At 38.9% G+C, this 16,781-nt stretch overlaps 1 protein-coding gene across 2 annotated transcripts; it reads right to left on the bottom strand.

Annotated features, from left to right (window-relative positions):
• Positions 1-2,656: 2,656 nt before the first annotated feature.
• Positions 2,657-16,669, bottom strand: mh (DNA-dependent metalloprotease SPRTN). Of its 2 annotated transcripts, XM_076184906.1 has the most exons (8): positions 16,134-16,669; positions 15,326-15,461; positions 14,463-14,617; positions 13,319-13,517; positions 7,553-7,661; positions 7,321-7,440; positions 5,486-5,726; positions 2,657-3,935 (listed from the first exon to the last, which is right to left on the bottom strand). In XM_076184906.1, the coding sequence occupies exons 3-8, from the start codon at positions 14,593-14,595 to the stop codon at positions 2,917-2,919; spliced, it is 1,821 nt and encodes a 606-aa protein (XP_076041021.1). In that variant the 5' UTR covers positions 14,596-14,617; positions 15,326-15,461; positions 16,134-16,669; the 3' UTR covers positions 2,657-2,916. The 2 variants fall into 2 exon arrangements, with proteins under 2 accessions (XP_076041021.1, XP_076041020.1); XM_076184905.1 differs by lacking the exon at positions 15,326-15,461 and having other exon boundaries at positions 16,134-16,668.
• Between the last annotated feature and the right edge of the window lie 112 nt (positions 16,670-16,781).

The following is a 16,781-nucleotide window of genomic DNA, read 5'->3' as shown; positions in this document are numbered from 1 at the left end:
TGAGACTCACAATAACACTAAAACTAAGATTTAATGGTTAATAGGCTCAGTGGTCACGGACGAGGGCTCGTAGAGGGAAGGTTCGGAGTGAGGCTCTCTTCAAGTGTTGTGGCTGAAAGCGAAGGGCCACAGGAGGGAATAAGGGTACTTGCTGAAGAGAACTGGTCCTGAGGTGGCTTGCTGGAGAGAACTTCTGCTTAGAGTTGTGCCCAGGAGAGAACTGATCATCTTGGCTAGGCGCCGTCTTTTTAAAGGGGGCTGGTGGAAACCCAGGGAGCTTTCCCGAGTTCTGATTGGCTGCTGGGTAACTGGCCGAGATGTCTTTGTGAACTATGCTTGCCAACTACAGCGAGTATATAAGCCTAGCTCGAGTTGTGTGATGGCCAGTCTGGTTTTGACCAGCAGCGCATCACTACAGTGGATTATAATAAAATGTATTTTCAACTCAAGGCTTTATTAGAGTGGTAGCTTGCTTAGCTCCACAGTAAAATAAACAATAGCATAATTCATATAATAAAAAAAAAACACAGAACCTTCACAGGAGAGTCAAATCTAACAAAGGCACTAAGAAACCACAGAATGTAAACAAGAGAACAAATGACATTATCTAAAACACTAATATATCACATGGGTGAAGAGTCATCTCTGTTCCCTGCCTACTATCCAGATCAGAAGCAATGCAACTAGACACAGCATATCTAAAGCAGGGCAAGTCACTTCATCTACATGGTAACCCTCCCTCCTCATAAAAAAAAATAAATAAAAAAAATAAATCCCTTGTGGTGATCTACGCTTCATTTAATTTTATATGTATAATTGCTCGATGGGTTACACTACGTTATTTTGTCTACTTATAACTAATTGTTCATATTAACATGATTAGAATGGGTATGTTTACTTATATTGTTTCTGTTTTGTTTTCAGACGATATTGATGTTTTGTTAGTTGAATAAAGACTAGAGAAAGGTTTCAATTCCTCTTTATGAATATCACATCCCTTTAGGCTACATCATTTCACATTCCAATCACAACCATTCTCCACTCACACCTATCTCTTGTCTTTTCCCTTCCCTGCTCAACAGGCATTCTTCTTTCACTCAAAGTTACTTTCACTCCATCCAGCCATTTCATTTTTGGTCTTCCCTCTGAAGTTCACACCTTCCACACCAGGGGTGCAATGGCAATTTTATAGGTACCAGAGCTATTGAATCTTAAAAAAAAATTATATAATAATAATAATAAAATAATATTATCAACTTTATCAATAATGTTTTCTTCTACCACCAACCAGCCATCATCCCCTCATACTCTCCTTTCCCCCAACCCAGTAGCCACCACCCACTTGTAGAGGTGACGGAGCAGCACTCCAGCAAGCTCTGTCGGCATTGCACCCATTCCCCACACTTTCTGCTAGTCTTTCCCCACTCATATTTTCCATGTGCCCAAATCATCCCAGTATTCTTTCATCTACCCTATTTGCCAGCTCCCTTTCCTCATCTTCTCATTTCTCACTCTATCCATCCTTGTAACACCCACCATACTTCTCAATCACACTTACATTTCTCCTTTCTGCATCTCTTAAACTCCCCAGTGTTATAGGGACAATCACCCTTTCATGCAATTTTTCCTTCATATCCATCCCTATATAACTATTTCTCATGACACTTTCCTTTTCTTTTCTAAGACATTCATTCTTGTACCTTTCATATGCTTCATTTTCTTTTTTACAACTAATCCTTATTTGTGTGTATCCTTCCTGCCATTACTGTACTTGCCTTTTCATTCCACTATTCACTGCTTTTTCTTCTGTTCCTACCATTGTTGCACTCAATACTTTCTCCATGAAGTAAATATATTTTCTTTCTACTTCCACTACATCACATAAGTCTCACAGTTCTGCCTGGAATTTGTCCCTCCTTGGGTAATTGGTAAGATTTATTCAAGTACAAATATATACAGTTTGTGCATACATTCCTCTACTGCATCCCATCATAAAATGATTAAAATATTGAGTAAATCAATCAATCATATTTAATCAATACTATTTGATTTTGTTTTATTCTTATCCAGGTTATATCCACCTCCTTAAAAAAATCTTAACATTTTGCTTACTATATGGTGGTCAGGCAAGATGGACATCAAGAGTCAATTACAAGCCAGCCATCTTCTACACCTATCAAGTAGCTGACATTGAGTCTGGAATGAACATGGAACATAAGAATGGAGACTGCAAGAGACCATAAGGCCTACATTAGGCAATTATATGTTCATTATCACCTATCATCACCAGACAAGTTATCTAACCTTCTGTTAAAACTACGAATAGTTTCAGCACTCACTACATGATTACTAAGTCTATTCTATTCATTAGCATTATATTAGTAAACCAGTTCTTGCTTATTTACTTCTTAAATCTAAATTTAAGGGACCAAGATCTCTATCAACTTCCACTGCATTTTCTTCACCTTTTCCCATGAAAGGTGACATTTTGGCAACTGTTCCCCTCCTATTATAAACCAATACATATTCCTATACCAATACAACAGACAATAGTCCAATGACCCCCCCCCCCCCCAAATGGGATGTAGTGGGAATCCCTAAGGACATTTGCCAGCCACTGTGGGGCTGTGAGCTTCCTGTCAATGAAACTAGAGGCAACAGTTATTATATTTATTTCAGAAAGGGAGAATTGGGAGAGATATACAAATATATAAAATTAATAGAAAACAAGAAGACAGGAGAATGGGAGTACATAAACTGTTAAAATGAAAACTAAGAACATAAAATATCTACAATAAGAATAGATGACTATAATATTTACAATGATACTGTTTTCTTGGATGCTGCTGCCAGGAGGAATGATACTGTTTGGGGTATGATTAAAATAAAATCAGGTTTCCTGAAGAACTATTGTAATTAGAAATGAGTATCAAGGTGTTCATTCATTCTTTCAGGAGATACAAGTTCTTGACACACTGGGCATGGGTAGGTTATTTCTTCCCCACTTAAAGTTACTTCATCTGGTCGACTTTTCTTTTGAATGTCAGTCTCACACTCTCTAGCCTTATTTTTGGATGTTCCTGGCTTCATGGAAAGTTCTTCTGATTCTGAGTCTAAGCATTTATCTAAGTGGTTATTTATCATTGATGCTGGAAAATAATTTTTGCATACAGGACAAGGCAATTCTGAGTTTGTATCATCATTAACCTGATTCTTATTTCCTCTCAAGGATGACTCGGTTTCAGTAGATCCAGTCCGATGACAATCTTTTTTTCTCACTAAATTTTGGTCTTCCCGCCTTCTACTACTCATATTTTTCTCCTTATTGGAAATAACTTCTTTCTTCTTGTCATTCAAGTTCAAAAGTTTTGAAACATTACTACCTCCACCTAATGCATGTCCTGTTCCTTTAAAAGGAGTAAAAGCTCTTTCTGGTGCTGAGCTCTGGGAGCCTGATTTCTCTGTTTCAGTTGATGTTCCTTTTTTTGTTACGGTCACAGTTGAACTACGTGATCCTGTGAAAGTCTTCATGCTCTGACCTCCATTATGTGTTTTTCTGCTTTTAACTTTACCATTATCTGAAGATTTTATGAATGACTGATTTTTAAGTCCAGAAACATTTGAATTATTTGATTTACTAAGTTGAGCTTGAGTAACCTTTCCTGATGATGACACAAAATTTTGCACATTCCCATTTGACAATTCACTTGACTTTTTACCAGTCGCATTTTTACTATGGACTGTCCCATTACTAAACTTATCTTGTTGATTTTCCTTATCTTTTGGTGATTTACTAATCCTACTCAGTTGTCCCTTTTGTCCATGAGAACTGGTCCCTGCTCCTGAAACTTTCCCTTGGGAAGATAAAGATCTTCCTTCTCCTTCAAATGATATGAACTTACGTATATCACCACAGCTTTTCAGCTTCTTTTGATCTGAAAAATAAATAAATATATATATATATATAAATAAATACACTGAATAAATATATAAAATAAAGAAAATAAAACATACATACATACATATACCAAGGCTTTTTCCCCCTTACAAGGGAGGTAGCCAAAAAGGAAAAAGCATAAAATCATTCCCACCCATTCCATCCCTGAATACACTCCACACCCCTCCACCCTCCCTCTTATCTTAGCACCTTTTTTTTTTTTTTTTTAATAAAGTAAAAAAATAAAACATACATACATACATACATACATACATATACCAAGGCTTTTTCCCCCTTTCAAGGGAGGTAGCCAAAAAGGGAAAGGCATAAAAAACACTCCCACCCATTTCATCCCTAAATACACTCCACACCCCTCCCACCCTTCCTCTCATTCTGTTGCCCCTGGTTTCTCTTGCAGAAGAGACAGGCTTCTGGTAAATAGCAACAGCTTCTGGGCAGGTCTACAAGTCACTCAGGGTCCATATAGTGTGTTGTTGTCTAGGGATTGTTAGCATGGGGCATTGTATACAGTGTTGTGTCTTCTGTGTGTGATTGCACCTGGGACAATTTGAATCTGAGGCCCGACCTATTCTGTGTTGGTACTGTTTCAAAGTCCTGTGTGGTTCATACCTGAATTTATTTATTTATTTATTTATTTATTTTTTTCTGTGGGGCTTATGCCTGGGGGTTGATGGTGGAGTATTGAATTTGGTCTGTCTAGAAGGGCTTCTTTTAGTGACCTGAGTGAGTATATGTTTTTGTGTGGATGTTTTGTGTGATATAGGTGGTATGTTGTTATAAATGTTTGAGTGGTATGCTGCTGGTGTAATCTTTTTTGTTTTTTTCATTGCATTCTGTTAGTTTTGCTTGTGAGATGTAGTGTGATGGGTGTATGTTGTTAAGGGTCTTGGTACAGAATTGTGTTCTTGTTATTTTCTATGGGGAGGATTTTCCTTTCTGTACTGTATTTAGGTGTCCAATTGGGGTGGTTTTGGTACGTCACGTTATTACTCTCATTGCTCCACAAGGTTCAGTGCTAACACCTATAATGTTTCCCCTTAATAAGGATGATGGCTGAATCAAAGCATACATCCTACACTCATCCAAAACCCACTCATCACCCTACCCATCTTAACCTCTTCAGTACGGGCCAAAATCTCGCGGGCAGCATTAGCTGCCAGACGCACAATGTGTCGTAATAATACTCGCATCATAAAATATAGTCACCGCTTATATCGATCATTCTCTCTTTCACCCATGAATTTTGATAACCATAGAAAATGTGATGAAGACAGTTTAGAGAGTATGTCATTACGCAGGGGCAACTACAATAAATATAATCAAGACGCCGATATGGCAGCCTCGCGTATCCACTTGCTCCTCATGCCGCCTTCGTATGCGGCACCGTATGGAAGGGGTTAAGATGGCATGCTTCTCATCTCTATGGCAACAGAGTGTGACACAATGCTTCCAAAGCAGGGGATGACAGCCAGAGTATACAATATATGAAAACAGCCATAAATTAAACAAGAAGAAAGTGCAACCAACCTGATACTTTTGAATCTGATTTTCTCTTCTTTGCTCCATAACCTTCTGGTTCTTTAATCTTTGTATAAGAACCTCCACATGTTTGCTGGTGTTGAGACCACCATGGGTCTCTTGGTCCAGGTACTCTATTCATAGATCGTTTTACTAAACCATAGTATGGACGTCTCTGCCTACATGGACCATCACACTGCCAAATATGTTGTCGATACACATCTACTTCATCATGAAATGTGTGGTAAACCTGAAACAATCATTGAAGGGAAATAGTGAATGATGATTTTCAACAGTGTTTAAGAAAGAAAGACAGAAAAAAGTACAAAATTATAGATGGACCAGGGTGATTTGTGGGTGGGTAGTTGAGGTGATGATGGATTATACAGTGATGCCCAACAGGAAGACTGGAAGAGATCTAGATGTGAATTTGTTTAGAGGAGAGAGCAAAGGAATGTCTATTCATCATCTGGTGGAAGGGAGATTTAGAGTGGATGTAGCATGGTGAAAGAAGAGAAGGGAGGCAGAGAGGAGTTGAAAACTAGTTGAATCTAATATATGAGAAAGGAGCTACACTTATGGAGTCTTGTGATACCTGTGGTTGTGTTTGTAAGCTGAATAGTGTGTGTGTGTGTGTATATATATATGTGTGTGTGTGTGTGTGAAAAAAACAATGACAATTACCTGCATGTGGTGGTCCTGGAAGATGGACTTTATGAGCACAGCTCCAAATCTATAGAGTACAACTACATAAATACCTATCTAAGAGATGTTCAGCATTGGTAGCACACAGATATAACAATAGGTGTGATAGATGGTGAAAAAGAAACAGGACTCACATGAGTACATCTTTCTTTTATATTACAATTAGATGAATACAATTTGGTAAATGTAGCATATCTAGGATCACTGAGGGATAACCTACAACAATAATAATGACAAAAACTTTATATTTCTCATATGTATCCTCTTACCTTCTTTACAATCATTCTACAAATACATCCCTCTTTCCAGTCAATACTATACTCATATTTTAATTCTACCACTACCTTTCCTTCTGCTACTGGGATTAGGCAAATGGGTAGTCTATCTAAGTATATAGACAGACTACCCATTTGCCTAATCCCACACACCATTCTAATAACTTCAAATTTCCCTCCTTAAAACATATCCATTCTCTTTTCTACTTCCTCACCCTTCCCTTTTCACTATATTCCACACATCCTTCAGATATGACTGATTACTTAACTACAAGAAACTTTCAGACAATCTACAGCAATCTTTATAAGCCTAAACAAACAGAGACATGAAGCAATATTGTCATCATGGTGAAAAATAATTGAGATGTGGAAGACTGCAAGAATTACACTTCCATCATAATAAAATGCTATCTACATAACAAGGGCTTTTACAGGCTGCCAAGGAGGTAGCCAAAGTCAAAAGGCACAAATCTACTCCCACCCATTTCACTCCTATCCACCATCCTTTCCTCTTTCTAATCTCAGCTCCTCATGGATGATGGGTCATCCCTGTATCCTGCCCACTGCCCTGGATCTGAATCAACGTAGAAAGATACAGTACATCCCCAGCAAGGTCACTTCACTCAATTGGGGACCCCTCTCTCAGTTTACAGGGAGAAATTCCTTTGGGCTGCGTCAAAATATCATTCACACAACCACTCCCTATTCCCCCACATCTCCCACCCCTCTCTTCCTTGCATCACAGTACCATCTACACATATTCTCCACTTGCCCCTATCTCCTGCCTTCTCCCTTCCTTTCTCAACAGATATTCCCCTCTTGCTCAACACCCCTTTCAATAAAATGAACTTGTAATAAACTTACAGAAATTTTAGTTCCGGCCACATTGTTAATGCGATACATATGTTTATGAAATTCTGGCCCATGGCCATCATGATCCTTATTGTTGGCTGTGACAAACAAGTAGGCATGAATCATCTCGTGCTGAAAGGAAATCAATATCATGTAGTACCTGCTAAATGATTAGCATGAGTTGTATTATATGAACTGATATTACCAATGGTAATTTACGATAAATAACAAGCTATGACTCTACCAGTAAGGTTTCTATTAAATCTTTCCTTGGCCTCAATTTGAGCAATGGTAAAGAAAGCCTCACAGAACACAGTCCGCTTCTCCCTTCATAACTACATACTCCTGCACACCTGAAAGGAAGGAAAAAACAGTATCTTTAACTAAATAATTCATATCTAAACCTTAAGGGTAGTATAAAAAATATATATATATCAAATGTTCTTTCCCTTTCATGAAAGAGAGGGCAGTGGATGACCATCTCAAAGGACACACCTATACAATTAAATCAATTTAATCACCCCTTCAATTTCAGTACCTCAGGGAAAAAGGGTCATTCTGTCCGTTGTCACATTGCAAGGGTCAAAAGTAATGCAGTAGGATACAGTTCTTCCACATCAGAGCCCAAAAGCTGGTTTATCTCTGTTATTTAATTTGGCAACACCCCTCTACTCAACAACACAAAATAATTTATGAAGTAAATGTCAATGTAGTGGTATTGGGAGATCTCAGTGCTAGGGTAGGAGACAAACCAATAGATGGAGTGGTTGGGAAGTGTGAAGTTCCAGGAAAAAATCATAGTGAATGGTGAAGATGTGTCTGGAGAGTTGATAATAGCAAATACAGTGTTTAGGAATAAGGTCAAGCATATGTACACATGGGAGTGGGTGGTGGATGAGTTTTGGATGTACATGTTCTTAGGGGAGAGAGTGGGGGAACATCAGATCATTTTTTGGTGGAAGGTAAGTTGAGAGTGGAGGATAGATGGAGAAAGAGGAAAAGGACAGAAGGTAGGGAGGTGCTTAAAGTAAACTGCTTAAATGAGAAAGAAAAGGAGGAGTACAAGAAGAAGCTGAGAGAAGAATGGGAGGGAGGGGAAGATACAGTAGAACTAGGCGTGGTGGAAGAATGGGGATGGTTCAAGGAGGGAACCATAAGGTATGTGAAGATGGTGTGTGGAACAAGGAGGATGGGAGAAAATAAAAGGGAGGGTAGTGAGTGGTGGGATGATGAAGTAAAGAAGGTTGTAGAAAAGAAGAAATGAGCATTCATAGATTGGTTACAAAATGGGATGAGAGAATCATGAGAGGTACATAGAAAAGAGAAGCACAAGATAAAGGAGGGAAAGAGGAGAACAGCTGTGAAATGGGGTGAGAGTATGACAGAAAATTTTTGAAAGTAATAAAAAGATGTTTTGGAAAGAAATTAAGTGAGGAAGAGAGGGCGAACCAAGTAGAGAAGAAAAGGTAAAAGGTGGAGATGGAGAGATGATAATGGAAGAGACGGCAGTAGGAGGAAGATGGGCAGAGTATTTTTGGGAGATGCTACATGTGAAGGAGGATAGAAGGAAAAGGTATCTGCAGTGGGAAGCACTAAGAAAATGACAATGTTGAATGAGGAAAACAGAGGAAAAATAAGAAAAGATGAAGTGAAAGCAGTTATTAAAATGATGAGAGTAGGTAAAGCACCTGGGTTGGATGGGTGTCATGTAAAGTGTCTAAAAAAGGGAGGTAAAGTGATGGTGGACTGGCTGGTGAGGTTGTTTAATGGGTGTCCAGAAGAGGGAAGAGTGCTGGAGGACTGGAGGAGTGCCTGTATAGTTCCACTTTACAAGGGAAAAGGGAACAAGTATGAGTGTAGTAGCTTCAGGAGGATCAGTTTGTTGAGTGTAGTGGGGAAGGCTTATGGGAGTGTTTTGATTGAGAGGATTACAAGAGGAACAGAGGGAGTAATTGGTGAGGAACAGTGTGGGCTGAGGACATGTAGAGGTTGTGTGGATCAGATTTTTGTGGTAAGGCAGATGTGTGAGAACACTTTAGGAAAATCTAAGGATGTTTTTTGGGCCTTTATGGATTTGGAAAAGGTTTGTGATAGGGTAGAAAGAAAGGCACTCTGGGAGGTATTGCAGATATATGGGATAGGAGGAAAGCTGTTAAGAGTAGTCAAGAGTTTCTATGATAGTAGTAGAGCCTGTGATAGAATTAGAAATAGAGAGAATGAAATGAGTGGTTTGAAGTAAAGGTGGGACTTTGCCAGGGATGTGTTATGTTGCCTTGGCTGTCCAATTTATACATGGATGGGGGAGTCTGAGAGGAAAATGCAAGTCTTAGCATCTCTGTATTTAGCATATGCAACACTTTGATGCACACCCGTGCACACACACATATGGTGTAGCATGGTACTTTCAATGACAAGACCTGTGTCTCCCTAGGGATTTCCATTGTTCTGTGACCAAGCTAACCGACCTTTCTTGACAGCACCCCTTGATAACAAAAGATTCTCAGTGCTCAGGTCAAGAGCTCTACCTTGAATAATAGCTGCAGTTGCACCTTGGGTCAACACCTGCACGACCATACAATGCCTCAACCAAGGCGACCCAACTTCCAAATATTCCTGATATGGCAACTATATATATGTAGATAATATGTGTCTGGCAACCCTCCGAGCATTGCTGAGGGCTTGCCGTGTATGTAGGAGAACAAAATTGAACCAGGAGAATTAAAGCCAAGAATTCCGCCTGAGTTTCCTTCACCACCAATTCCAATGTAGAGTAACACAACCTACACAAGGGTAATGGGCCAGGGATTGAAGATGGTTAAAGAAATGGAGAAAAGTGGGAGATAAGCCCATTGTTGTTTGCTGGTGACAATGCACTTGTAGCAGGATCAAAGGAGGGATTAAGGAAGTGACAGAGTTTGGGAAGGTGTGCAATAGAAGGAAGTTGAAAATAAATGTGGGTAAAAGTAAGGTGATGAAATGTACAAAGGGTGAAAGTGGCAGCAGATTGAAAGTGAGTATTAAGGGAGAGAGACTGGAGGAAGTGGATAGTTTTAGATACTTGGAGGTGAATGTGGCAGGAAAGGGAGTAGAGGTAGAGGTAGAATGTAGATTGAGAGAAGCAAGTAAATGCCTTGGGGGATTAAAAAGTGTAATGAGAAACAGACATAAGAACATAAGACATAAGAATGAAGCAGACTGCAAGAGACCATAAGGCCTACACTAGGCAGCTCTGTATCCATCACCATCTGTCATCCCCATCCATAAAGTTGTCTAATAGTTTCTTAAAACAACTAATAGTTTCAGCGCTTACTACATGGTTACTAAGTTTATTCCATTTGTCGACCACCCTATTAGTAAACCAATTCTTGCCTATTTCCTTCTCAAATCTAAATTTTTCCAGTTTATAACCATTACTGCGAGTCCTACCCTGTTGTTTTAATATGATGACCTTGTTTGCATCACCCTTGTTAAAGCCTTTGATCCACTTCAACACCTCTATCAGATCACCCCGCACTTTGCGTCTTTCCAGAGAGTGTAAGTTATGGTGCCTAAGTCTCTCTTCATAAGGCAAATTTCCATGTATCATTTTGGTCATTCTTCTCTGTACTGATTCTAGTGAATTGATGTCTATTCTGTAGGACAGAGACCAAAACTGTATTGCATAGTCAAGGAAGGGTCTAACTATCGCTAGATAGAATTTAATAATTACCTCTGCACTTCTATTTGTTACCGTCCTAGCAATGAAACCTAATGCTCTGTTAGCTTTATTCCTGGCGCTAATGCACTGTTTCCTGGTTTTAAGTTCCGGACTCTCTAGAACTCCCAAGTCCATCTCGCACTCGGATTTTTCTAAAAACGTGTTATCTAAGCTGTATCTATTTTCGGGGTTGTGTAGCCCTACGTTTAACATGCTACACTTAGAGATATTGAAGTTCATTTGCCATTTCACCGACCATGCGAACAATTTGTTAAGATCATCCTGCAGAATCTCTGCGTCGTCTCCTGACCTAATTAGGCGTCCTATTTTAGTGTTGTCTGCAAACTTACTAACATCACTATTTATCATGTTGTCTATAAGTTGTTTATGTACATAATGAACAAAAAGGGACCCAAAACCAAGCCCTGGGGGACCCCACTAGTAACATTGCCCCACCTAGATTTTACTCCATATATGGTGACCCATTTGTGAACGGATGCTAAGAGGAGATTGTACGAAGGAGTGATTGTGCCGACAGCACTGTATGGGGCAGAAGCATGGAACATGAGAGAGGAAGAGTTTGAATGTGTTTGATATGAAATGCTTGAGAAGTATGGTAGAGGTTACTAGACTGGATAGTGTGAGAACCAAAGAGGTGAGGAGGAGAGCGGGGTTGGAAAGGGAGTTGGGAGATAGGTTTGATAAAAGATTATTGGGATGGTTTAGACACATGGAAAGAATGAGTGAGGAAAGATTAGTAAAAGAGGTGTGGAAAGCAGAGGTGGAAGGAGTGAACATGAGGGGGCAATCAAGGATGAGATATATGGATGGAGTAAAAGGGGCACTGGGAAAGAGGGGGTCTGTAGAGGAAGGAAGCAAGAAGAAAGAAGATTAGGTTGAGTGGAGAATGGTTGTGTATGGATGATGCTGTGATGCATGGAAGGGAGTAGGTAGGGGATGGTGGGTGAGGGAGTATGTGTGAATGATATTTTGACACAGCCCAAAGGGATTTCTCCCTGTCTTCTCTTTTTCTGCATGAGGGGACAGAGAGGGGGTTGCTGATTACATGAAGCAGCCTTGCTATGGATGTGCTGATTCTTGCTACATTGCTTTTGACCCAGGACAGTGGGCAGGATCCAGGGATGACCAGTCATCCAGGAGGAGCCAAGAAAAGAGGGATGGAGGGGTGGTGAATGCAGGGCTCATCTTTTAAGGCATGCATTTTTATGCCTGTGCCATAATGTGCCTAAATTTGAAATGAGCACTAAAAAATGCACACCTATGAAAAATCAAAGTTTAAATTTTGCGTGCCTCAATGGTAAAGATTAAAGGTAAGTACTAAACAACAATGATGAGACAACTGTATAAAAAGGCAGAAACAATTTAACATCTCCCACTTATCATTAAGGAGACTGGTAGGTCTCCTGTAATATTCACATGTTAAAGAGGAGAAGAAAAAAAAAGACATCTCTGTTTACTGTGTTGCGATTCAATTCCTACAGTATGAAAAAAGTGATTGCCTATCGGTTATGGAGAAAATTCAGGCAAGTACTTATTTGCTCACCTGCATTTTTTTGAGGACAAGGATTATGAATGGGAGTGGAGTATGTGGGGATGAAATGGGTAGGAGTGGATTTATGCTTCTGACTTTGGCTACCTCCTTTGTAAGGGGGAAAATGTCATTGGTATATGTTATACTTATTCTCCTTCACCCTGAATAAATATAATGTCACAGAAAGTGTGATCAAGCCTGTTCACAGAATATGGGGTCCCTCAGTTATAACTACAAAATAAATATAATCAGGAAACTGATGCCAGCATCCTCGCATACCCTACTCATGGCTCATGACACATACATGGTCATCATTGTATTTAAGAGGTTAATCCCACCCAACTTCTTCATTCTCTGTCTTCCTCTTAAGCTCATTCCATTCACTTCTGGTTTTTATAGTCTCTTTGCTTGTTTCTCATTCTTTCAATATCTAAACTTCTTAAATATTTACATGCATACATATAACAACGAGTTCTTTCCCCTTTACAAGGGGGGTTAGACTAGCCAAGGCATGCACCCATTTTTTCATTTATCTCATATCCATTTGTCGTCCCTTTTATCTTAGCTCCTTGTGGATGAATGATCATCCCTGCATAACTACTCTTTCCTTTGTTGGGTCCTCCTACTTTTTTACTACAGCATAAAACATTTTTGTCCATATTCTTGAAGAAACTGTCTAAACTGCACAATGTTCAGATTACTTGTTCAAACATTTCATGTCATATAATTTGCATTTTTCTCAAAGCAATGATCTAACTTACAGAGTCATCCTTGGGCTCCACCTGACCTCTACAGAAGAAAGCCTCCTCCAGAAAAACTGATCATTAAACTGGAGGAAGAGCTGATGAATGTCAGGGTTTGGATCAATCAATTCCCATGATGGATCAATAAGAGAAACTGACAATTTCTCTTGCCGTGGTTCTTCAAGTTCCTTAGGTGAACGCTTCTTGTATGTTTTACCTATGAAACATGTTGTGCATATATAGATTATGAAATATGTAGTGAATATATATATATATATATATATAAAATATTTTAGGAATGTTATCCATTGTGCAAGTATCACCATCCAAACAATTCCACAGATCAACAGAAGTGGGCAGCAAACATTGTCAATACTGGTTCATACAACACTTCTTCCATGCTCAACCACCTTCCTTTAAATAATGGTTAACTGGTTGAAAGAAGGGGGGGGCTAGCCCATAGACAGTGGTGATTATTCTTTTATATGGTACCCTTGGTAGTGTGAGGTTAATTCTATTAATTTCAGAGAAACACCCAATCATTTACAAGTGACAGCTCACTATATCTGAATTAATTGGTAGATAGCAATGACTAATCTTGTACAGATGCTCCTCAACTTATGTCTTAGTTACGTCCTGAACGGCCGAACGTAACGTGAAAATGAACGTAAGTTGTTACTGTACGTTCCAGTAATGTATGACCGTTCATACTGTACTATACATCCATAAATTCTATTACCGTATCTTATAAAACACCCCTAAATCATTAATTATAGTAAAATAATAACGTTAATTTCAAGTAAATTACATTCAAGCAACATAAAGTGAGATGGTGGAGGAGGAGGAGGAGGAGGAGGCACGGCATGTTCAGTCTGTCGTTTGTGCCATGTAAACAATGGACGCAGCGTCATGCGTAAGTATAGTTTGAACGTCTCATACTACGGAGAGCGCGCTAAACTAAAAAATTCACTCAACAATTTTTTTTTTTTTTTATTACAATTTTTTTCTTACAGTCAGTGCAAACGTAAAATCGAAAAAACATAAAACGAATGAACATAAGTAGAGGAGCATCTGTATATATTTTTCTCTGGCCATGACCAGGCAACTCTTCAGTTAAGGGAATCCACCTCCTGTTTAAGATTTGATAAACTAACACAAATACCTCCATGATAGCTTTTGTTCTTTGCCGCTGTTGCTTCCCTTTCCTGTTGAAGAAGACTAGCACGCAACTCCTCCTGAAACTGGGCCTGCAGCTGCAGAGCTAGAGTCAAGTCAATTTCATTTTCCACATCCATTTGCCTTCACTTTTCACCACTCCTGTAACAGTAAGAATTTATTAAACTGTGGATATAATGATTCAATGAATATACAGAAAAAAACAAAAAGAGGAAGAAAGACAGATATATATATATACATATATTTATGTATGTATATATATATATATATATACATATATTTATGTATGTATATATATATATATATATACATAGAGAGAGAGAGAGAGACAAGAAGGAGAGAGAAGGAGAGAGGAGAGGAGAGAGAAGGAGAAAGGAGAAAGGAGAGAAGAGAAGAAAAGAGAAGGAGACAGGGGGAGAGAGAGGGAGAGAGGAGAGAGGAGACAGGAGAAGGTGAGAGAAGGGGAGAGAGAGGGAGACAGGTGAGAGGAGAAGGAGAGATGGGGAGAGAGAGGAGAGAAGAAGAGAGAGAGTGAGGGAGATATAGACACAGAATGAAGGGGGAGAGGGGGAGAGGGGGGGGAGAGAGAGAGAGAGAGAGAGAGAGAGAGAGAGAGAGAGAGAGAGAGAGAGAGAGAGAGAGAGAGAGAGAGAGAGAGGGGGGGGTATAGGGAGGTTGTGGTGGGGATAAATCATGTTTCTGAATGGGAATGCCAGGAGTGCCAATACAAGACACATTTTCTGCTGTATTTCTGATCTATTTGTTAACTAGCTCTCTAGCTTTTATTGATTGGGGGCCTCAAAAACTCAGTAAATGACAGTATTTGTTCATTTTTTCCCCTAGATTGACCTTTTATGGAGTTGGTTTCCTAGTGTATCCTCTCTATTCAGAATTAGCTCTATGGGGACATAACCAAGAGTGCAGTGCTGTCCGAGCTCATTGGAGTGTTGCTCTCACACCTGTGCAAGTGGGTAGTAGGTGGCGGCTGGTGGGGTTGAATACAGGGAGAGAAGATAGCTTTTATATGTTTAAAAAAGTAAACAGGCTAAAATTGTACTAATGTGAATTCAGAATTATGTAGTATGCTTACTGTCCATTTCTGTGAGATAAGCCCTCTAGAGATCTGGTACCTATAAAATTGGCAATGCAACCCTGGACATAACCAAGACTCAAGTACCAAAATGACAACAATATCATTATCAACCTATGAAATTCTGTAAACAATACTGTACTATTTTCATCATGTGGTGGTTTTAAATTGGTCTGCTACAGTCTTTGTACAGTTACTGTCGACCCTGTCAGGCTATACTGGTGGATATTTTTTTGGAGCTTGCCAAAAATACAGAAACCTTTGGGATGTATAATAAAATATAATCCTAAACATAAATTTTGAATGACTTGTCTTGTGGCTCTGCATTACCTGAAATAATTGTATGCATTACATGCAGGAAAGTGATTTTTTTTTTGTTCTATTCTTGTATCAAGTTAGGTTATGTTAGTTTAGGAACTACTGGACAACGCAAGTTTCATGTTAAATATCCGTGCTAGATTATATTGGAATTTTACCATTTCTCGTAACATATTATGCTGGAGGAGACCTTTACTGTGATTAACATTGCTGTATTGTACTGTAATATTGATGCAAAAGGTGACGAACCTTGAATTTCCTTGTAAAATCCTTGAAATATTTGATATTTCCTCTTCTATTTCCGAGGACGAGGTCATCAAATTAAAGTTGGCTGAACTTCACTTTTGTACGACTGATTAGTAATGTTCTCTGCATTCAAGTTTCAACTTGTTTTCTTACCGACTACTATTGTTATACTTATCTTTAATGCCTGAAATATGACTCAGGTTTATATTGCCTCAGTTCTATATCCAAGTAGGAATTGAATGTAAATTCAGGCGTTTACAGCTGTTACAAAACCTTTATGAATTGACTATTTCGTTTGTTTAGTGGTGTCTCTGCTGCTGCCTGGGTTGGGAGAGTCAATTTTGTTGTGCGTCAGAAAAATAATTAACGTGTCTTTATAAATCTTCAAATTATAAAGTAATGTAATAGGTGTACACAGTGGAATGGACGTTTTTAAGTAATGTTACATATTGTAGGTATTGGTGTTATATAAGCTATTGAATCCGAGCTATTATTTGATTGTTTTCAGGCGATCATTCGGAACTACATTGAGTTTTGTATGAGTACATGCTATCCGTAAGAACGCATTTCCTGTCTATATACAATATATTAAGAAAAAAGTTAAAAGGATCTTGCTCTGGTTTGTACCAGGTAACTTTATTAAGCTTAATT

The sequence above is a fragment of the Oratosquilla oratoria genome, chromosome 5 (assembly GCF_046742065.1).
Source record: "Oratosquilla oratoria isolate Oo_2021 chromosome 5, ASM4674206v1, whole genome shotgun sequence".
Lineage (NCBI taxonomy): Eukaryota > Metazoa > Arthropoda > Malacostraca > Stomatopoda > Squillidae > Oratosquilla > Oratosquilla oratoria.
The sequence above is the reverse complement of the archived record's forward strand: the minus strand, read 5'-3'. Positions and strand labels throughout refer to the sequence as shown.